At 47.7% G+C, this 21123-nt stretch overlaps 1 protein-coding gene and 1 non-coding gene across 3 annotated transcripts in view; one reads left to right on the top strand and one right to left on the bottom strand.

Annotated features, from left to right (window-relative positions):
• The window catches only part of BCL7C (BAF chromatin remodeling complex subunit BCL7C), a 35300-nt gene extending 14177 nt beyond the window's left edge, over positions 1 to 21123 (bottom strand). Inside the window, exons 1-6 of one of the 2 annotated variants that reach the window (XM_007452710.1) lie at positions 20669 to 21123; positions 20039 to 20117; positions 19597 to 19705; positions 19342 to 19503; positions 17796 to 17881; positions 17044 to 17239 (exon numbers count right to left, since the gene is read on the bottom strand). In XM_007452710.1, coding sequence (XP_007452772.1) covers positions 17114 to 17239; positions 17796 to 17881; positions 19342 to 19503; positions 19597 to 19705; positions 20039 to 20117; positions 20669 to 20760 — 654 coding nt within the window. In that variant the 5' untranslated portion in view covers positions 20761 to 21123 and the 3' untranslated portion in view covers positions 17044 to 17113. Of the gene's footprint in view, positions 1 to 17043; positions 17240 to 17795; positions 17882 to 19341; positions 19504 to 19596; positions 19706 to 20038; positions 20118 to 20668 lie in introns of those variants that run through there. The other variant, XM_007452709.1, reaches the window with a different exon arrangement.
• Positions 3853 to 3925, top strand: TRNAK-UUU (transfer RNA lysine (anticodon UUU)). Its single transcript has one exon. It is a non-coding gene; the product is annotated as a tRNA-Lys (tRNA).

Below are 21123 nucleotides of genomic sequence, written 5' to 3'. Positions count from 1 at the left end.
CTTTCCCTAAGCCTTCCCCAAAGGGACCTGTGGCCCTTTTACTAGGGTGTGCGCTGGGTAAAAGGAAATATCCAGACCCTTCATGGGTTATTAGACATTGGCTCTAATGGACACATTCCTAGGGACCCAAAATGCCACTGTGATCCACCAGTCAAAGTAGATGCTTACAGCAGCCAGGTGATAGATGCAATCTTAACTCCAGGCCAATTCAGTGGGCCTAGGTGGCCCATAGACCCATTCTGTGGTTATTTCTTCAATGCCTGAATTTATCATTAAAATAGACATACTTGGTAATTGGCACAGTCAGTAATGAGAGACTCAAAGATACTGGAAGAAATCTTACAACACATCAAAAATATAAGGGAAAAGAAATCATACCATTCAATGTAAATTTGAAGGATAGATCCAGAAGACTTAACACACAAATAATAGGAGTCCCCAGAGGAGAGAAAAGTAACAGGTGGAGAGGGAAATTTGAGTCTGGAGATTAAAAGACTGACATGAATGAAGATTAAACATCTAGACATATACTGATGAAATTCCTAAATTCCAGAGGTAGAAAACAACAACAACAACAACAACAATTTGCAAGCTTCCAGATAGAAAGACTAGGTTACTTATAAAGGAACAAGAATCAGACTAGTTTAAGACTACCCATCCGCAATCCTATGAGCTAGGAGACAGTAGAATACAGACTGCTAAGAGAAAAGGAATGCAACCCAAGAATCAAAACAAGTCATCGTGTCACTTCTCAACCAGGGCAAAAGAAAGACATCTGCTAGCATACAAGATTCAGTGCATGGATCATGTGCATGCCTATCTGAGGGAAGTGCTCAAGAAATTCTCTCCATAGTGATTGAGAGCTCATGATAATGCAAGATGAAGAGATGGGGTAGCAGAGGTGAGCAACAAATCTTGCGATATATATAGTTCGGTTTAAATGGTAGGAGATAGACTGGGAATCTGTGCTTTAGGTATTAAGTAAGGATTCTTTTGCAGAAGTCATGAACTTTAATGGAAAACCTAATAATAGAGTAGAACAAAAAAACCCTGTAAACTATCTTACTAAAACTCCAGGAGTAGGGAGAGTGGGGAAGTTAACAGCATTCTAAAGGTATCATCTTTCAGGAGATTGTGTGGGAATGGGCAAGTAAAACATTTTGGTGAAGGAGTAGGATTATTACCATGTACTGATACAACAATTTAAGAATAATTGTGATTGCTAGGAAAGAAAAGATAAACACTAGCAGCTTAATAAAGGGGGAGGGTGGATGGCAATAAATAGAAACATGACCAAGTCAACAAAAGTTAAAAAGAAAAAAAAGCAAACAGGAAAACATTAATGAAAAATAAATAGTAAATGTAAAATAAGGTAGAAAGAAAAAAGTATATTGTTTATTACAATAAATATGAACAGACTGATTAACCTATTATAAGGCAGAAACTATGAGACTAAATGACTTTAAAATCTAGCTATAAGCAATTTATAGGAAACACATAAAGTGACAAAAATGTTTCAGATAAATGGACAAAAAATTTTCAGACAAATGCAACCAAAAAAACAAGATTGAGGGAAGAGTTCTTGCCAAGATTCTGGCAATGTTTATTTCTGGTTTTGGGTGGTGGTTATGAGGGTATTTTGTTCTATAATATCATGTTAAGCTATTTCTCTATGAATGTCTATGCATGATATTTTATAACTGTGATAGGGAGAATAATGGCCTTTGTCTAATGTCCTAAAATGTCCACATCCTAATCCCCAGAACCTTTGAATCTGTTACTTTACATGGCAGAAGGGACTCTGCAGATGTGATTAAATTGAAGTCCTTGAGACAGGGACATTATCTGGGATAATCCCGGTGGCCAGTGTAATAGTACGAGTCCTTAAAATTGGAAAACCTTTTCTGGTTATGGTCAGAGGGAGATGTAACTGTGGAAGAATGGTCAGAGAGATGCAACATTGCTGCTCTGAAGAAGGGGGAAGGGGACCACAAGCCAAGGACTATGGAGTCCCTCCGGAAGCAGGAAAAGGTGAGGAAACGGATCCTCCTCTAGAGGCTTGGAAGGAACACAGCTCTCCCTACCCCTTGATTTTAGCCCAGTGAGACCCATGCTGGACTTCTGACCTCCAACACTGTCAGATAATAAATCTATGTTATTTTAAGCCACCAAATATGTGGTAATTTGCTACAACAATAGAATACTGATACAAAAAAAAAAAAAGCTTTAAGATGTTTGCCTTCCTGTTATGACCTCTACTTCATCTTCCTTTTCTTTTCAGCTTCACTCTTTTTAAAATTTTATCTTATATATATTTTTGGCCACATTGCGTGCCTTGCGTGGTTCTTAGTTCCTGGACCAGAGAATGAACCCAGGCCCTCGGCACTGAAAGTGCAGAGTCCTAACTACTGGATTGCCAGGGAATTCCCCCAGCTTCACTCTTAAGCTAAACTTCCTCCTTGCCCATAGCTTTGTGAGTCAACAGTCATTGGGAGAGAATGAATGGAAAGAGCACTGAGCTTCAAGATAAGGAACCAAAGTTGTAGTTCTAGCTTTGCACTACCTTGCTGTGTGACTCTGAGCCAATTGCTTTCCCTCTCTGAGCCTACAACGTTAATTATTTTCATTAACAAAAATTATATATTGAACAAAATATTTAGCTAGATGTTGTTCAGGGGTATAATACTTCCCCAGTCACAAAGTCTACTTATCCAAACACTTAAATATGTGAATTTACTTCTTTCTGTTCAACTTATAGGCAACTCTGAGGATTTCAGATCCAGTTCATACAAATTTCAAATCATTCCTTGTTATGACCTTGGGACCTGGAGCTGTAAAAATTAAAAAGGCAACAAACATTCCATAAAAGAATATCCCTCTCAGAGGGCATGCTACCTATCCCAAAATAACCCACAGAAAGAATGAATCCTAAAACATTTCAAGAAAATAAGGAAGGGCATATAGAATATCCATTAATAGAGGAAATAGTTGAAAAATATTTAAAATGCCACTCTATGCCTATTCAATAACTTTCAGTAAAAGAAAAAAATGTGTAGGATTTTTCATAGGTTTATATATCCCATGTAGCTGCTGAGCATTTATGGTGGAGCCTCACAGACACCTGGGACATTGGTCATGCCCTGTGAGACCCACGGAAGTCATGGGGTCCCTGGAACGTCCTTGTTCCCTAGAAGTGGCACATTCACTCCCAGCACAGTGACCCCACCAGACTCCTGATATGGGCTCTCATGGCCCCTGCTGTTTCAGTTCACTTTTTCTGGGTCTGGCTTTCAAACTTCCCAAGAGGTTAGATCTGATCAGCTGGGTAGGCATGATCCAGTCGGGCAGTATTTCCAGGCCCAAACACCTCCCAGGCCACCAGGCCAGCCTACAGGAGTCCACTGGCGTTCTGGGCATGACCTTTGCTGTGGACGCTGCCTGGTGAATTACAGGATGACCATGGTCCCTCCGCCCTGCTAACTGCATGCCTGTAGCGGCCTCAGAAATTATGACAATCAAATCTGCCCTATGCTTTTCTGAATGCTCAGGCCCCACTGAGAATCACTGCTATGGAAAATTGGGTTCAGATGCCAATTCCTGGGCCCATTGGGGATTTGAGAGGAGGAAAGTGGGGTGTCATGACATTTGCTCAGATGGGACTGCAGATGCAGCTGCCATGTGAATTAGGGGGACACCTCTCTAGTACAAGGTCTTGAATTCCTTAACTGGAATTTCTCCCACCATGGGGGTTTTGAGGTGTGTAATCATTTAAACTGGAGAAAGAGTACGGTACATGTAGGGGCATAATGGGGGGGGAACTTATTTTATTATGAAAAAGAAAATACAGGGAATTCCCTGGTGGTCCAATGGTTAGGACTCTGCGCTTTTACTGCCGAGGGCCCAGGTTTGATCCCTGGTCAGGGAACTAAGATCCCACAAGCCACACGGTGTGGCCAAGAAAGAAAGAAAGAAAGTACAGAAATACAGATAAGAAAAAAATAAGAGTAACACTATATTCCTACCACCCAGAGATTCCTGTTGCTAACACCTTGAATTGTTCTTTTCTATCTTTCCTAAGAGCTCAGCATGGGGCCCAGCATAGAACAGAACTTCCATGGCTGTTGAGGAATGAACCGAAATGATACCTCACCTATAAATTAGGAGGTATGAAGTGATCTCTAAAAAAACTCCCCTCAAAAAATCTAGAAGTGTAGAGTAGGGCGGTGGATGAAAACTTGACCTCTAGTGTGTGTCTCATGTAAACATACACGTTACATATACCCATCTATCTAGCACTGTTACCATCATGTCCTTGCTCCCCACAAGGTTCAAGGATCCCCATCTCCTTTCCCCCAAACTCCAAGCCCCTCAGCCCACTTGCTGCTCTGAAAGCTGTGGCAGAAAATGTCTCCTTAGAGCAGACTGTGAGACTCCTTTCTTTACAGGAACACTCTCTTTACAGTGGTCTTTGAGTTTAATTTTGAAATTGAAAAAAAAAGGTAAAAAAACCCAACAACAACAGCCTGCTTTCGTACTTCCCTGGTGGCGCAGTGGTTAAAAATCCACCTGCCAGTGCAGGGGTCGTGGGTTCGAGCCCTTTTCTGGGAAGATCCCACATGCTGCGGAGCAACTAAGCCCATGCGCCACAACTACTGAGCCTGCATGCCACAACTACTGAAGCCCGCGCGCCTAGAGCCCGTGCTCTGCAACAAGAGAAGCCACCGCAGTGAGAATCCTGTGCACTGCAACCAAGAGTAGCCCCCGCTCACTGCAACTAGAGAAAGCCCATGCAAAGCAACGAAGACCCAACGCAGCCAAAAATAAATTTAAAAAAATTTAAAGAAAGAAAAAGCCTGCTTTCATTAGAAAGTTGTGAAGAATAGGGAACACTAAAATTTTGCTGTAGATGATGGAGGAAATAGTCTGACTTCAGAGTCTGTGCTCTGTGTTCGAGATCACACACTCTCCAATCAGACTACGTGGACTCACATCTGCCTCTACTATTTACTGACTGGGGGATCTTGGACAAGTGACTTAACTTCTCCATGCCTCAGTTTTCCCATCTGTAAAATGGACAAAATAATACTTATCTCACAGAGTTGTTGAAATGATTTTTGTGAGATTATGCATGTAGTTTCTTAGAGTATTACCTGGCTCAGGGTTAGCTATTTGGTTCTATATGGCCCCAAATTATTCTTAGATCTAAACTGCTTGGAGTGAGGGTTGAGATTCTCACTCAAGTTGAATAACAATGGACCCTAATTGCCTTTGAAGGAGGATAGGTGTGATTAACTTCAAGTTTGGATCCAAGCTGAATTGCACAGCTATGTGAGGGGAGGACCAAGTATGTTTGTCCTCTGTATGCTACATTTTTAAAGTTAAGATTTAAAAATTAAGCTCCCTCCTTTCTTTGCCCTCGAGGAAAAGAAAACTAGTTTAAATGGAAATGGGCTCTGATTTTAATGTGCTATTAAAGCCAACAGTGAAAGAATATGAAGTGTATTAAGAAGGGTCGGAGGGTGGGAGGCAGAGGGTCTTGGTGGAGGTGATGACAAGGGATGGAAAAGTCCCCAGGCCTGGAAGGGGAGAGAGGGAGTCCTGGCACATGCCCCAAGGCTGCGCTCCATGAAACTAGCCAGTCCTAGGAGTAGGTGGCTGCCTGATATTCCAGGAATCATGGGATCCTACATACAAGGAGTCTCAGGCAGCCCTAGATTCTGGTGCCTTGCATGTGGTATGGGGCAGAAGCCATGGACTTTAAAGGACCACTGTCCCTTGGACAGCGATGCCAACAGCAGCCAAGATGAACAAGGGATTAGACCCTCCCTGGCACCAACACACACACACATACACACACCCCTAGTTATCCAGGCAACACTTCTTGGATTCTGGTGTGCCCTTGAGAGAGGAAGAAAGCCCCAACAGTGCCTGAGATGGAATCTCTGCTTAGAGTCACAAATTGCATTGTTTTTTTAAAAAATATTTGATTATTTGTTTGAAGGGATACCCAAAACAACCAGCCTGGTCCCCACATGTTTTGGTCTAGTGGCTAGAGTCCTCTCGCAAGCCTGCTACTCCATTCCTCACCCCCAGTTTTACTTTCAAACTTGGTTAATAGGTGGTCTTTGGAATTAAAGAGACCTTAGGTTAAGTCTAGGTTCTGTCACTAGCTGTGTGACCTTGGACAAATTACCATAGCTAACTTTTCTATACTTGTTCCTTTTTCTTTTTTTTTTTTTAATTTACTTGGTTGCACTGGGTCTTAGTTGTGGCAGGTGGCCTCCTTAGTTGCAGCTCGCAGGGTCCTTAGTTGTGGCACGTGGGCTCCTTATAGTTGCAGCAGGTGGACTCCTCAGTCGCAGCTCGCAGGATCCTTAGCTGCGGCTCGCTGGCTCCTTAGTTGCAGTATGCAGGCTCCTTAGTTGTGGTATGCGAACTCTTAGTTACAGCATGCATGTGGAATCTAGTTCCCTGACCATGGATTGAACCCAGGGCCCCTACATTGGGAGTGCAGAGTCTTAACCACTGCACCACCAGCAAAGTCCCTATACCTGTTTCTTCATCAGTAAAATGATGCACTTCCTCTTAGGAACTGTTAGGAGATTGAATTGGAATAATAGGGTGGTTTTCCAACTACGTCCTGTAAAGCCTCAAATCAGACGACCTAGTGTTTTCCAAACTTCATTCACATCCCATGTTCCCAACCTTCATACACCTGTACACCATCTCTACTATTTGCTTAATCTTGTCCTTTAAAAATATCAACTTTTAAAATGGAAAAACATTTATTCAAGAAGGAAACTTTATATCACTACCATAAACATGAAATACCTATCACTTACCCTAGAATGGTAAAACAATAAATACAACAAAATCAAAACGATGGTATTCAATTCTCGCTTGCGATGGTTATAGGCCAAAGCTCTGAGCTCAAGGCCTGGACTTTGTTTAAAAAAGAGATTATCTCAGTCATAAAAGGCCACTTATGGCTGTATATGAAATGTCCAGAATAGGCAAGTCTACAGACAGAAAGTAGATTAGTGATAGTCTAGGGCTGGAGGAGAATGGGGATGACTGCTAATGGGTATCGTTTGAGGGTGATGAAAATGTTCTAAAGATGACTGTGGTGATAGCTGCACAACTCTTTGAATATACTTAAAGAACCACTAGATTGTACACTTTAAATGGCTGAATTGTATGGTATATGAATGATCTCTCAATAAAAGTTGTTAGTGAAAAGAGAAAACTGTTAAATCTTATTTTTTTTTGTCCTTGAGGTAAATGAAAGGATGCAAAGATACCTGAACTAGGACCACTATTATTTAACTTAACCAGGTCGGTGAGCACCCCCCGCTCCCCATCATCTCCCTGTGGTAAGCTTTTGCCCCCTTATGAAAGGATTCAGTCATAAACATTCAATGTTAGCTAATATTCCCCAAAACAGATCTGCCAGTCAAGTCGCACAAACCTGGTTTATAACCCTCGCTACTCACTCACTGTCCTGCATCATGACTGTGGAGAAAATCGCCCTGAACCTCACTTTTCTTACTTGTAAAATGTGGACATCTCCCGAGGTATGTATGCACCGCTCCTGACACAAAATAAGCTCTCACTAGTGTCTCTCTTAATCATAAATGTCATTAAACTCTTGGAGCAGCAGCGCTAGGAATCAAGGGATGTGGCTTTGAACTATGCCTCTGCCCGGACTAGATACACTGGTGGGAAAGCTTGTCTTTGCCATTCCAAAGTCACATTCTCTTGCTGGGCCTCGGTTTCCTGGACTGTGTAATGCGGAGACAGTGGATTCCCAGGGGCAAGTAAATAAAAGAAACCGACTGTGATCTGCTAGTCCCGGGATCCTCACGCCGGCATTACAGCCGGGAGACAAAGGACCAGAGGGTCCAGATGCTGCCCACGGTCAAAAATGCTGGTCAGGAACTCGGGGGAAGGGGACACGTCCGCAGGTCCCGGCCTAGGTGACCCTGATCTGCTGCTGTAGAGCAGACACAACCTCGGCGGCACAGTCCCCCGCCCGCGCCCCGCAGCCCTGGGAAAAATCTTGTCCGGTGCGCCCGTACCGGAAGTCCGCCGCGGCCTCTCTAGGACCCGAGCTGGGTGCTCGGTGCCCTTAACGCTTGATTCGCCGCAGGGCGCCCTCCCCGCGCTCGGCCGTTTCCGAGGCACACTACCCTCCTTTGTTTCCAGGAACCTTCACCAAAGGCAGGAAGGGGAGCCGGGTCTGTGGGTCCAGTTTTACAGACAAGGTGACTGAAGTCACACGGCAGCTGAACCAGAGCCCTGGCGCCCCACTTAGGACTGTTTTCATTGATCCCAACCAACTCTCTCTGGCTCCCTCACAATAGCTTAAAATAGATACAGTAAAACCTCAACTGGGGTTATAATCGATTACAACAGACTTTTACTTTCGTTTCTTTAGCACTGCATTTCCCAGAGTGCCTGTAGTCCTACCGGTGATTTTAAAAATTAAAGATTGGAAATATTATTCGCTTCACAAAAATTTGGTTTACATACAGCTTCTTCGTGCGTGATCTGCACTTGGTTCACTCTGCTCCTGACACGGGTCAAAGATAGATGAGGAAAAGATTTTAAAAAAGAATATATATATATATATATATATATATATATATATATATATAAATAATATAAGTCCCCTACATACAAACCAGTTCCATTCCGAGAGCACGTTCGTAAGTCCAATTTGTTCCTAAGTCCAACAAAGTTAGCCTAGGTACCCCAACTAACACAATTGGCTATATAGTACTGTAATAGGTTAATAATACTTTTCACACACGTAATACATTACAAACAAACACAAAAAATATAACAATTTTACAGTACAGTACCTTGAAAAGTACAGCAGTGCACTACAACAGCTGGCATACAGGGGCTGGTATCAAGTGAACAGGCAAGAAGAGTTACTGACTGGAGGAGGGAGAAGAGGTGGGAGATGGTAGAGCTGAAGGATCCTCAGCAATAGGAGACGGAGGGCAAGCTGCAATGTCACTCACGCATGACGTTGATGGCACAGGTTCTGGTTCCTTGCTGGATTCAATTATATCAACCCTCTTGAAAAAACGATCCAGTGATGTCTGGGTAGTAGCTCTTTTTTCCTTGTTGTAGATGACATGGTAACACTGGATTGCATGCTGAACGGCTGCTGCAACCTTCGTGTACTGTTCTACGTTCAGGTCCTGTGCCTCAAAAACTAACGGCGCCTCCTCAAATAAAGAAAATCCCCTTGCCATTTCCTGCATCGTGAATCTCTTCGGTTCTTCAGTTATCTCTTCTTCCTCTTGTCTCTCTTCGTCCTTCCTCTGGGCCTCCAATTCCATCAGGTCTTCATTAGTACAGTACGTGCCTTCATCAATGATTTCTTGAAGTGTTTCAGGAAACTCCCGGGCAGCTACCGTATCTGCATTCGCTGCCTCACCACTTCCTTTTACGTTTTGAAGGTTGGCTCTAGCCTGGAACTGATGAAACCAGCTGGCATTAAACAATGCACCCTCTGATTCTTCGCTGTGTTTCTTCTTTGAGTCTTCATAAAGGGTTTTAGCTTTCTCTTGAATCAGCATTAAGCTGAGCGGGACTCGACGCTGATGCTGATTCTGTACCCACACTCTGAGAAGTTTCTCCATCTCCTCCATCACTTTTCCACGCTTCTTTGATACTACTGTCGACATCTTCGGCACAGCAGACTTCACATGTTCCATGATCTTGTCCTTGTTCTTTAGAATTGTGCTGATGGTTGAATGATTCATGTTATAAGAACGAGTGACATCTACCATCTTTTCACCTCGCTCCACTCTCTCAATTATTTTCACTTTTTTTTTTTTTGCAGTACACGGGCCTCTCACTGTTGTGGCCTCTCCCGTTGCAGAGCACAGGCTCCGGACGCGCAGGCTCAGCGGCCATGGCTCATGGGCCTAGCCACTCCGCGGCGTGTGGGATCTTCCCGGACTGGGGCACGAACCCATGTCCCCTGCATCGGCAGGCGGACTCTCAACCACTGCGCCACCAGGGAAGCCCTATTTTCACTTTTGTTTCCATTATTATAGCTTGGCGCTTCTTAGCTGTACCAGCTACGACACCACTGCTTTTACACTTGCTTCCAGACATCCTGGGCTTGAAATAAAGATACTGTACTACTGTATCCTATACAATACTGTACAGTAAAGTACACAAAAGCACAACCACTTGTAGAGGATGCATGCAGGTGAAAATGTACGCCAGACACGTGAACTAATTTACGTGATTGGACGTGCGAACGCAATTCGCATCTTTGAAAGTTCACAACTTGAAGGTTCGTATGTAGGAGACTTACTGTATATGGAAAAGATAATATTGGCTTCATGTTTCAGTTGAGGCAACTAAGGTCTAGACAGGGAAATGACTTGCCGAAGATCACACAGTTACTACAAATCAATTGAATCTGGAATACCTCCATTCCTATTCTGCATCCTGACCCTTCACTACACCACAGTTGCATCCCAGAGCTGACTGGAGGAACAAAGGAGGGGACAGGCAGAAAAGCCATTGCCAACAGACGAATATAAGGGAATGGAAAGTAAGTTATTGTGCTCTTCCCTTTCACTTGCCCTGTGTGGGGACCTGGGGGTCACCAACCAGTCACAGCCCTGCCTTCAACGGATGTGGGGAGTGTGCCCATTGCTGAGTATGCCTATTCCAGATACACCTTCTGAAACTGGGCAAACAACCACAGGATGGGGTTGGAGACCCACTGAGCCCACTGTGAGAAGGACCTGAGCTAAAACTCAGTGGATCACCTGACCTCAGTGAGGTTTTTGGTCTCCAGGAGAATAGAGAATTGAATGCTATAGTAGAAATGTAACAGGAAAAGGAGTAGGATTTGCCAGTGGAGAAAGGGAGGTGGTCTTTCATTCATTTATCACTAACAAACGCCTATACTTACCAGTCACTACAGGAGGCCCTGCAACAGAGATGAACAACGTGGCCTTACTCTAGCAGGGGAAAGTGACACGTCAAGTGAAAGAGGAAGTACGATGACTAACCCAGAACATGACCTAGTTTGAGGATCACAGGACCTTCCTGAAGGAGGTGAGATCTAAGCCAAGGCCTGAAAGATGAGTAGGCATCAGCCAGGAAGAAAGAGGAAGGGAGGAAGGGAAGGGTTTCCCAGGCACAGGGAGCAGCAAGGGCTAAGATGGGAACTAGCTTTGGCCAGCTTTGGTGTGTTTGAAGTTCCGTGGGTTAGATGGTAGAGAGCTCAGGGGGGAGGAGGGAGAGAGGAGGGCAGAGGCCAAACTGAGCAACTGAGCAGGGTCTGGTCTGCCATGATAAGGAGTTTGGCGCAAGAACTGCATGGGCAAAGGCAGGTGGGAAAGGGCACCATGAGGCCCATGTGGCAGGAAGGCAGGAAGCGAGGTGAGCATCCTGGAAGAAGAGGCTGAGGAGGTGAGCGGGGCCCAGGCTGGGGAGCTCAGACATTAGCCTGAAGGCCATGCAAATGAACATGAACGAGAAGAGCAAGACGTGGAGGGGTGGTGGGGACTCTAGGGACTGGAGAGCGCATGCTCCATCTCCAAGGGCAGCCAGCGCCCACACCCCTAGGTAATGACCATGCTTAGGAGCAGACTCAATGTCTCAGAACTTCTGCTTTGTCAAAGGTAGCCGGGAGGCCAGATTTTTATATGAAATCACTTAATTTTAAGTATTGGCAACACATTCAACACCAGGTAAGCCAATCAAGTCATACCCGTAGGCCAGTGAGTCCCAAACTTTGCAGGATATGAGCGTCACCTGTGGAGCCAATGCCCCAGTCGCATCCTATACCAATGAAAATGTCTGGGGGTAGAAGCCAGACATCAAAATTTCCCAGGTGGTTCCAATATGCAGCAAAGTTTGAGAACCACTGCCATAGGCTGAGTATATCCTTTGGGTTGCCAGGCGAAGCCATGGGGAGCCATGGGAAGTTTTAGAGCAAGGGAGCAGCAGACCAGTTTGGAGTTTAAGGAAAATCAATTCTTAGAAGGAAGGAAGTGTAGTCTGGAGTGAGAAAGGGCCTGGGAGCCTAGGGGCAGTGGTGGGATCCCAGTTTGCCGAGAACTGAGGGATTCCCGGGAATGGAACTTGAAGGGCTAACATGGGGAAAGTCCTGGGCAAACCAGAATGCTTCATCACCCTAGATCCTACCTCTGATGTCGTTCTGTCTCCCCAGATTTCTGGGGGACTGATGCAAGGAGAGGAGAGAAGACCACACCAGGAAGCTGAGGTTTGAAAGGTCCCTGAGAAAAGGCTATCCATCTCCCTGGGATGTACTCATCCAGGGCTCTGAGCCCCAGGCTTGACAGGCTTGTGTGAGGAAATAGAAACAGGCAGAGGACTTGGACCCATCTGCTCTCCACCCAGCAGAGCAAATCCTAGTCAAAGACAAGTCTATGGCAACTAACCCAGCAATAGGAAGGAACAAACTACTGATCCAAGCAACAGTGTGGATGACTCTCAAAAACATTATGCTGAGTGAAAGGAAACGGATGCAAAGGAGTACATACATTCCATGCAGGCGAAGTTCAACAACAGGTTAACCTAATCAAAACCAAAATCAGAACAGCACTGTCTCTAGGGAGCTGGGGACAGGGAAGGGGCAACAGGAAACTTTCCAGGGGGGACAGTGATATAGTTGATAAGGGCTTGCATTATGCAAATTATATATTTGTTGAAACTCACTGGATCACAGTTAACACCTGTGCATTTTGCTATATGAATACTATATGAATAGTTTTTTTTACAGGAAAAGAAAAACCTATAAATAAATACTGGACTCTACTGAAAAATGTGCATGCCGAAGTGTAGAGAGGGAAGTATACCATTGTCTGCAACTTATTTTGAAATGTATCAAGAAAATAAGAAGGTTGTTAGATGGATGGATAGGGCTATGTGATAAAGCAAACAGTAAAATGTTATAGAATCTAGGTGGTAGGTACATCAGTGTTACCTGTACAATTCTTCCAATTTTGCTGTGAACTTTAAAACTGTAATAAAATATTAAGGGAAAAAACCCTCGAAATCTGATCTTGTTACTCCTCTGCTCAGAACCCTTCAATAGCTCTTCATCTCACCCAGAACAAAAGCCAAAGTCCTGACAAATGGCCTCCAAGCAGGATAACCTTACATCCTGGTTATCCCGTTTCACCTGTTATCTGGGGATACTTATTAATACATCCTCTTTTATCCTCAAGGTTTGAATGACAGGTTATGTGCCTGTCCTGCCTCTGAGGCCCTTGCTGACCTGACCTCACTTGCCACCACTCTCTCCCTCCTCCCTCTGCTCCAGAGGCACTGGTCTCATTTCCAGGCATGTGCCCCCTCAGGGCCTTTGCACTGGCTGTTCCCTCTTCCTGGAATGCATTTCCCCCAGATATGTGCAAGGCTTTCTCCCTCACTGCCTTCAACCTTCTCCTCAAATGTCTCCTCAGTCAGGCCTCCCCTGACCTCCCTATTTAAAATTGCAATCTGCTCTTTCCCCACTTCCCCTACTCTATTTTTTCCACAGTACTTATAACTTTCTACATATAATCTGATTTACTGAAGCTAAGTTCCGTGAAGGCAAGGATATTTTTCCATCTTGTCTATGCTGTATCCGCAGGACCTAGAACAGTACCCGGCAAACAGTAAGTGCACAATAAATACACGTTGCTATGAATAAAGGAATTCCCCTGCCTTCGTGGAGATTGCAGTCTGGGGCTGGAGACCGAAGCCAACATCGACCATCACAAGAGAATTCCTGATGCTCTGGGAAACGGCGGAAGAGGGGACAGGGGGCACGAGGAGAGGAGAGAAGACCACACCAGGAAGCTGAGGTTTGAAAAACAAGAAGCCAGCTCCCAGATGAAGAGGGACGAGAAGACTCCTGGCCGAGCAAACGGCATGAGCAAAGCCGCAGAGGTGAGGAAAATGTAAAGTGTCTGGGCGTGATTACAGGCAGTTCCAAGGGTAGCTGTGCAGGGGTGGGAGGAAGAGGTGGAGTGTGGTGCCATCCTGCAGGTAATGAGGGGACTGGAGGGTTTTAGCCCCGGGCAGCATCATGGGCAGATTCGGGCTTCTGAGACCGCCCAGCTGCTGGGTGGACAATGGATTGCTGATGGGCCAGAGCGAAGCAGGGAAACTCACTGGTGCCTATCAGCAAAACAGTGGGGCCCTAAAGAAAGGGGCAAGTGGGAGGGTTATTTAGGACAAGGACTTAACGGGACAGGGTGACTCATGGGATGTTGACTCTGACTTCTGGGTGCTCCCATCTTAGCCAACTCCTGGGATTGTGGGCCATTTCTGGGGAATCCCAGAGGGGATGCTGGGAACAGGTGGGGAGAAGGGCTAGGCTGAGGATCTGTGGGACGTCCCGGTGGAGATGTCATGAGGCATTTGGCTCTCTGAGCCTGGAGGTAGAGGGCAGAACTGGGAGGCAGAGACTTGGGAACCATTAATTCAAGGAGTAGGTGGGACCTAGCAGGGAAAGTGTTCATGAAAAGAGCTAGGCCAGAGTGAGAGATATTTAAGGGATCAGGAAAAGGAGAGAGTGACATAGGGGAAGAGAATGGCAGAGCACTGGAGGCTAGGGCCCAAGAGCCAAGGGTGAAGAATTTCCAAAAAGAGTGTGGATGTGGGGAGGGGGCGGGGATGGCATGGCAAGGTGATGGTCAGGGATATGGCTATGGAAGAGGTGGCTTCTAAACCAGGTTACAGAGTAGGCTACAGAAAAGGTGAGGGCAGGCTTGGGCTAAGGGACAGCTGCCTGGGGACTGGGGCCTTGGGCTAGGAGAGGGATAGGAATGGGGAAGACTCAAACTTCAGCCTTTCAAGCCTACTCAGAAATGACTCTTCCTCCCCAGTCTCACTGGCAGGTGAGTCTCTGGCCTCTACCCCTACCCTCTAATATCCTCATCTGTAAAATGGGGTAATAGGAAAAACAGCTGTCATTTGTTGAGCACTTACTATGTACCAAGCCAAGGACTCTCTCTCCATGTATTGCCTCATTTAATCCTCACAATAATCTCACCAGGCTGATGTTACTATTATCCCCATTGTACAGATGAGAAAACTGAGGCACAGAGAGGTTAAGTCACTTGCTCAAGGTCACACAGTGAATGAATGGAGACGGTGAGATTCTAACCCAGAGCCTGAATTCTGGGCCTTAACACTGTACTACTAATCCATACAAAGCACTTTACATTTTACAGAGCACTCTCATTACCACATGAGGTGATTCAGGGGAATAATGAGATGACCCATACACCCTAGAAATGGCTGAGATTTTTACCACATGTGCTGAGGCTGAATAATGGCCCTCCAAAGATGTCCAGGCCTTATCCCCAGAACCTGTGAATATGTTACCTTACATGGCAAATAAGATTCTGCCGATGTGATGAAATTAACAATCTTGAGCTGGGAAGATTAGCCTAGATTATATAGGTGGGTCCAATGTAATCACAAGAGTCTTTAATAGAGGGAGGCAGGAGAGTCAGAGAAGCAGATGTGACAATGGAAGCAGAGACAGAAAGGGAGTTTGGACGATGCTATGCTGCTGGATCTGAAGATGGAGGGAGGGGCCATAAGGGATGCAGGTGGTCTGCAGAAGCTGGAAAAAGCAGGCAAACAGATTCTTCCCTACAGTCTTTGGAAGGAACCAGCCCTGTCGACATTTTTACTTTAACCGACTGAGAGTAATTTTGGACTTCTAACCTCCAGAATGCTAAGATAATACATTTGCATTGTTTTAAGCCACTAAAATTGTGGTAATTTGTTAGGCAGCAACAAGAAATGAATGTACCACATTACTGCACACCTGGCTCCCCTGGCCAGCCTGGCTCAAATATTACTACTGAAGCTGCTGGAAACACCCTGAATATTTTTAAAAGTTCTTTAAAGCTTCAATTTGGTCTTCTCTGAACCTCAGTCTCTTCCTTTGTTAAAAATAAAAATAGGAAAAAAATAAAAATAAAAATAGGGCTAATATACCTGACCCTGACTCTCTTGCAGGCAGAGTGAAGGTACCCTTATATTATTTGAAGTTTCCCACAACCCACTGCAGCAGATCAGGCCTAGTTATTGTCCCCATTGCTCAGATGAACAAACTAAGGCTCAGAGAGGGGAAACAGCCAGCATAGAGCCACACAGCTAGTGAGTAACAGAGCCAGGACTTTAACCAGGACTTCTGACTTCAGATCTACCACACTGAGGTACATGTCTCAGAGTCAAGCTTGTGTGCCACCTACTCAGAGAAGCCTTCCTGGAGAGCCTCAGCCCATTCATTCATTCATTCATTCACCAAACAATTGCTATGACTGCTCTATGCCTAGTGTGCTGCTAGGCAAGGCTGGGACCAAGTTCTGCTCTCGGGAGCCCGCAGCCTAGTGGATGAGATAGACACACAAAACAACCATCCCCAAACAGCCTGATAAATGCTGAGACAAAGGGAAAGGAGCACACGGGGTTGTAGGAGCCCGAAGGGGAGAAACTCACTGAGCCTGGGGAAGGCTTCCTGGAGAAGGTAGTGACTGAGCCGAAGACAAGCAATATTCAGCCAGAAAGTGTGGGCAGGGGTTCCAGTGGAGGAATGGCTAAGTAGAGGCAGGGAGGGACGATGCTGTAGCTTCCTGAGGGCAGGGAATGGGTTGGGTCATCCCAGGCCCCAAAGTCCCTCTGGGCTTCTGTGTTCCTGTGTATGAATGGGAATCACGGGCCTAGCTGCCCAGAGCTTTGGTAATTGCTGGGCCCAGGGGAGGGCTGAGCAGGAAGAAAAGGGGTCCTGGGATTCCCAGAGCAGGAGGGCTGAAGGAAGGGTCAAAGGTAAGGGGGACAGGACAGGGTGGAGGGAGTGCTGTGGAGGCAGGGTCCTGGCTGAAACCCCTCTTCCATGTCTGACTCAGGGTGTGACTACAGGTAGGTCCTCTCAGAGCCTCAGTGACCCCATCTGAGAAATGGAGCGTGAGACAAAACTGTCTCCAAAGACCCTCCCCAGCCCTGACGGGGAAATGACATGACACAAAATTACAAAAGGGTCTTTATTTGTAAAAAGCCAAAGGGACCCCTGGGGCGACAGGACAGGCAGGCCGGCATCTCAGGGGTCAGGGGCATTTGGGCAGATGCGCTTGAGTGGGGGGGCGCCCTCCGAGTCCTCTGTATCACCCTGGGCTGCCTCAGGGACAGGTGGCACTGGCTCAAAGACGGGGTAAGCTTCAGGGGCCTGGAGAGGAAGGGTGGACAGGCATGAGCTCCACCCAAACCCAGGATTGCAGCCTCCTAGCCTATGCCTTCTCGAAAGCCTCCACTCCACTCCACTCCCCTCCCGGACCGGGAGTCTAGCCCAGGGCCAGGGCCCCAGGACACAGATTAAGTAGGGCGCCGGAAACAACAACAACACCATTTGGGGGAAAGAAGTTGATATTTGATATTTCTCGAAAACGTATCACGGTAGTCCTTGTGGGAAAAGTCAGAAGTTTGTGGGGGAGTTTCTTAAGCTAATTACATACTTAGGATTAAAAAAAAAAATACTTGGAGGTGCACCATGATCTTTTCAGGCTTTTAATGGTCTCAAATCAGCCCCAATCCAGCCCGCAGGATTTTGTTTCTAAAACATCCTTTTCTTTTCAGTCCTAAGAACCCAGCCTTATAGCCTTTAGCTGTGTCCAAGGTCTACATTTCCCACCTGGACCTCAAGAGTGCAGCCCCCAAGGCTTTGGCTACCCCAGAGCCCCCATTCCCTCCAAGACCTGGGAGTCCAGCCTCCTGGCCACTCTCACCTCAGCCTCCAGCAATTCTGGAACAGGCTCCTCCTTGGTCAGCATTGGAGGTTCATCGGTGCCGCCCGCAGTTATGCCCCCAGGATCTGGAACATGAAATTAACAGGTGTTCCCTGAACAGCTGCTCTGTGTCACAGCACAGACCAAGAGGGAAACACACCAATCACATAAGCCCGCGGGCTGTGGGAGCACTGAGCAGGGAGCCAGTCACATGGCTGCAACCCAGGAAGAAAACACAGGAAGGACATTTAGGTGGCATCTTGAAGGGTGAGTACATTTGATCAGATAGACAAATGGGGAGCTGGAGTACATTTCAGGCAGAGGGAACAGAAGCTTGGCAAGCCCAGATTCTGGGGTTGGACTGCCTGGGTTCGAATCCTGACACTGGGCAAGTGACTTAATTGCTCTAAGCCTGTTTTCCCCACCTGTAAAATGGAAATGATTACAGTAATTACCACATGAGACTGTTGTAAGAATTAAATGAGATAACACAGGAAAAGCCATTAGTACAGTGCCCCGCACACAGGAAGTGCTTGATAAATGCCAGTTATTGTTTTTATATTAGTAAAGGTACACAAGAGTGTGGTATGATCTAGACAACACGGACCACAGGCCCAAGCCATGGTGTTCTTGGAAGGGAACAATGAGGTCAGCAGGGGACAGTTCATGAAGGGCCCGGAGTGCCAGGCTGAGAAGTCAAAGGTCACAGGCAGCCATTGAAGGCTTTGAAGCAGGAAAATGACCTCGTCAACTTTGTGCTCTGGTAGCTGTGTGGGTCCAACTGGAAGAGAGGAGACCCAGGAGGAGGCTGGAGCTGGGTGCGGGTGAGAGAGATGACAGAGCCTGGGAAGGCAGACACACTGGGGAGGTGAATCTGACCAGATAGGGGATTGACTCTATGGGAAGAAAGAGGAGCTGAGGAGGACTCATACCCCAGATCCTGGCTCACTGGCTGTGTGAGCTTGGGCAACTTACTGAACCTCTCTGGATTTTGGTTTCTCATCTATAAATGCAGATCATAATCCTCACAGGGTTGTTGTAAGGATTAAATGAGATAAAACATGGAAAGTGCTTAGAAGGGTGCCTGGCACACAGTAAGAGCTCAGTAAGTATTAGCTGTTATTATCACTTATTATTAATCACTCTCACGATTATCACGATTACTTATTCCTTAGCAAATATTTATTGAGCACCTACTATGTGTCCCATGGTGTTCTGAGGATACAGCAGTGAACAAGATTGATATGGGCCCAACATTCAGGAAGTGACATGAGGTGGGAGTGGCAGAGAAAGATACTTAACTAGTAAAAAGCTAAATTTACATGAAAACCTCAGACAGTGCTAAGTTATCCACAGATGCTAAGAAGCCAGGGGAAGGAGACAGATGGTCCCTAGAGGAAGGGCGGTGACTTTCCACAGGACTCAGGGAAGGCCTCCCAAGGAGGCAACACAGGAAGGGGAGCAGGTCGAGGGGTAAGCTGGTGGCTTCAACCTTGGAGAGAACAAGATTCAGAAGAGAGGGCTCCTGGGAGGCACCTGGTCCTACCTCTCTCCTGGCCCAGCTGTGGGGGCTGAGCATCCTCCGGGACCCCTTCCGGTGGTCCAGCAGGTGACACAGGGCGGCTGGGCTGGGGGGTGCCCCCAGGGCTGGGATCGGTGCCCTTTTGCAGGGAGCCTTCCGAATGGAAACTCTGGTTACTGTTCTCATCTGTGAGAGCAAAAGCCAAAAGGGTTGGGCCTGAGGCCTCCATCCCCCTCCCTCATTCCCCACAGCCCCCCACATCTCAGCATCCCTACATACCATTGAGATCGAGCAGGATGAGAGGGCCACCCGCTCGGGGACTGGCGCCCCTGCCCCTCCGCTCCCGGCCTCGGGATCTCTCTGCCCCACCACCTGCCCTCCGTCGCTCCTGGGGGTTAGAGGACTAAGGGTCAGAGTCAGCTTTCTAGTTAGCACTTGCAAAGCCCCCACTGTACAAATAAGGAAACTGAGGCACAGAGAAGCAGAATGCCCTGCATGAGGGGACAGGTTGTGCACACTGGGTTAGGTCTTGAACTGGGGTGGGGTGAGCGGGGTCTGGTGTGGGGGGAGGGGGAAGAGGCGGAGTTGCTACTAATTGTTAACATCTGTCCTGGCTCCTGCATTTGAGGTCTGAGTGGGGACTGGAGGTGGAGGCCAGGGTGGGGAGGGGCTTGCCTGAGGCTGTACAGAGGAAGGGCCTGGTGTGGGAGAACTTGCTCACCTCCTCCTGGGGGTCCACCACTGGCACCCACTTGAAGATACGAAGGGAAGTGTCGCCCACAGTCACCCAGCGCTTCTCCCTGTGGGACGGTGGGGGGACTGGGTCAGAGAGGCCTGAGGAGAGAGCCACCCCAGGAGCTGGACACATCTGGGGATACCTGTAGAGGTGGTGGTGGTGCCGTTGGGAAGGGGCAGTTTTGCTAATGGGACATAGTTAGAGGAAGAAACCCTGCAGACCCGAGGGTATAGATGGGGGGTGCCTCTAGAGAGAGAGTGTGACTTGGGGTCATGGCTCTGCAGACCCCTGGGGTATATACGTGGAGAGCGCGACTATGGGCCGGGCTGGGGACCAAAGCAATGAAGATCACTCTGCATACTTGCGAAAGGAGTGTCAAAGCTTCAGGGGGCGGGGCATAAATGGGGGCTCCTGCCTCGGGAGGGCAGGGCTGGGGAACACGCTTTGTAGACCCCAGGGTGTAGCCAGGAGAAGGAAGATAGAGCCCTGCAGATCCAGGGCGCAGCTGGGAGGCACATCTAACACCTGGGGGCCACAGCTGGCGAAGGGGGGTAGACGTATCTGGGGGAGAAGTGGCCCATCGTGTCCCGTCCCTGGCCCCGGGGCAGCGCTCACCATCTCCGGACCTTCTCGATGGTCGCCATCACCTTCTTGATGTCATCCTTGGCCCGGCTCCGGGTCTCGGCCCGCACGGTCCGGCCGGCCATGCTGGCGGGGCTGTGGCCGAGGCCGAGCCCGCGGTTGGGCCGCCTCCCGTCCGACTGGCTCAGGCTCGGCGCCAGGCCGGGGCGCCCCTCTCTCGGCCTGTCTTCTCTCCGGGAGTTGGCCGCGCCCTCCTTCGCTCCCTAAGGCTTCCGCGAGTCCCCGCCCCGCTTCCTGCCGCCGCGCCCCGCCCCGGCCCGTCCCCGGAGCGGCCGGGCGGCGCGGGCGGCCAGAGCCCAGGCCTGAAAGCCGGCCGACCTCGCCCCGACCGGGCCCGCCCCCTCGGGGCACCCGGACGAGCAGCGCCCCCTGCCCGCCGCCGAGAGGCAGGTTGGGGGCCGCTGGGCGACTGGACGCGCGCGGTGGGG

The sequence above is a fragment of the Lipotes vexillifer genome, unplaced genomic scaffold (assembly GCF_000442215.2).
Source record: "Lipotes vexillifer unplaced genomic scaffold, Lipotes_vexillifer_v1.1 scaffold426, whole genome shotgun sequence".
In the NCBI taxonomy this organism is placed as follows: Eukaryota; Metazoa; Chordata; class Mammalia; order Artiodactyla; family Lipotidae; genus Lipotes; species Lipotes vexillifer.
Note: the sequence above shows the minus strand (reverse complement) of the source record. Positions and strands in the feature narration are given on the sequence as shown.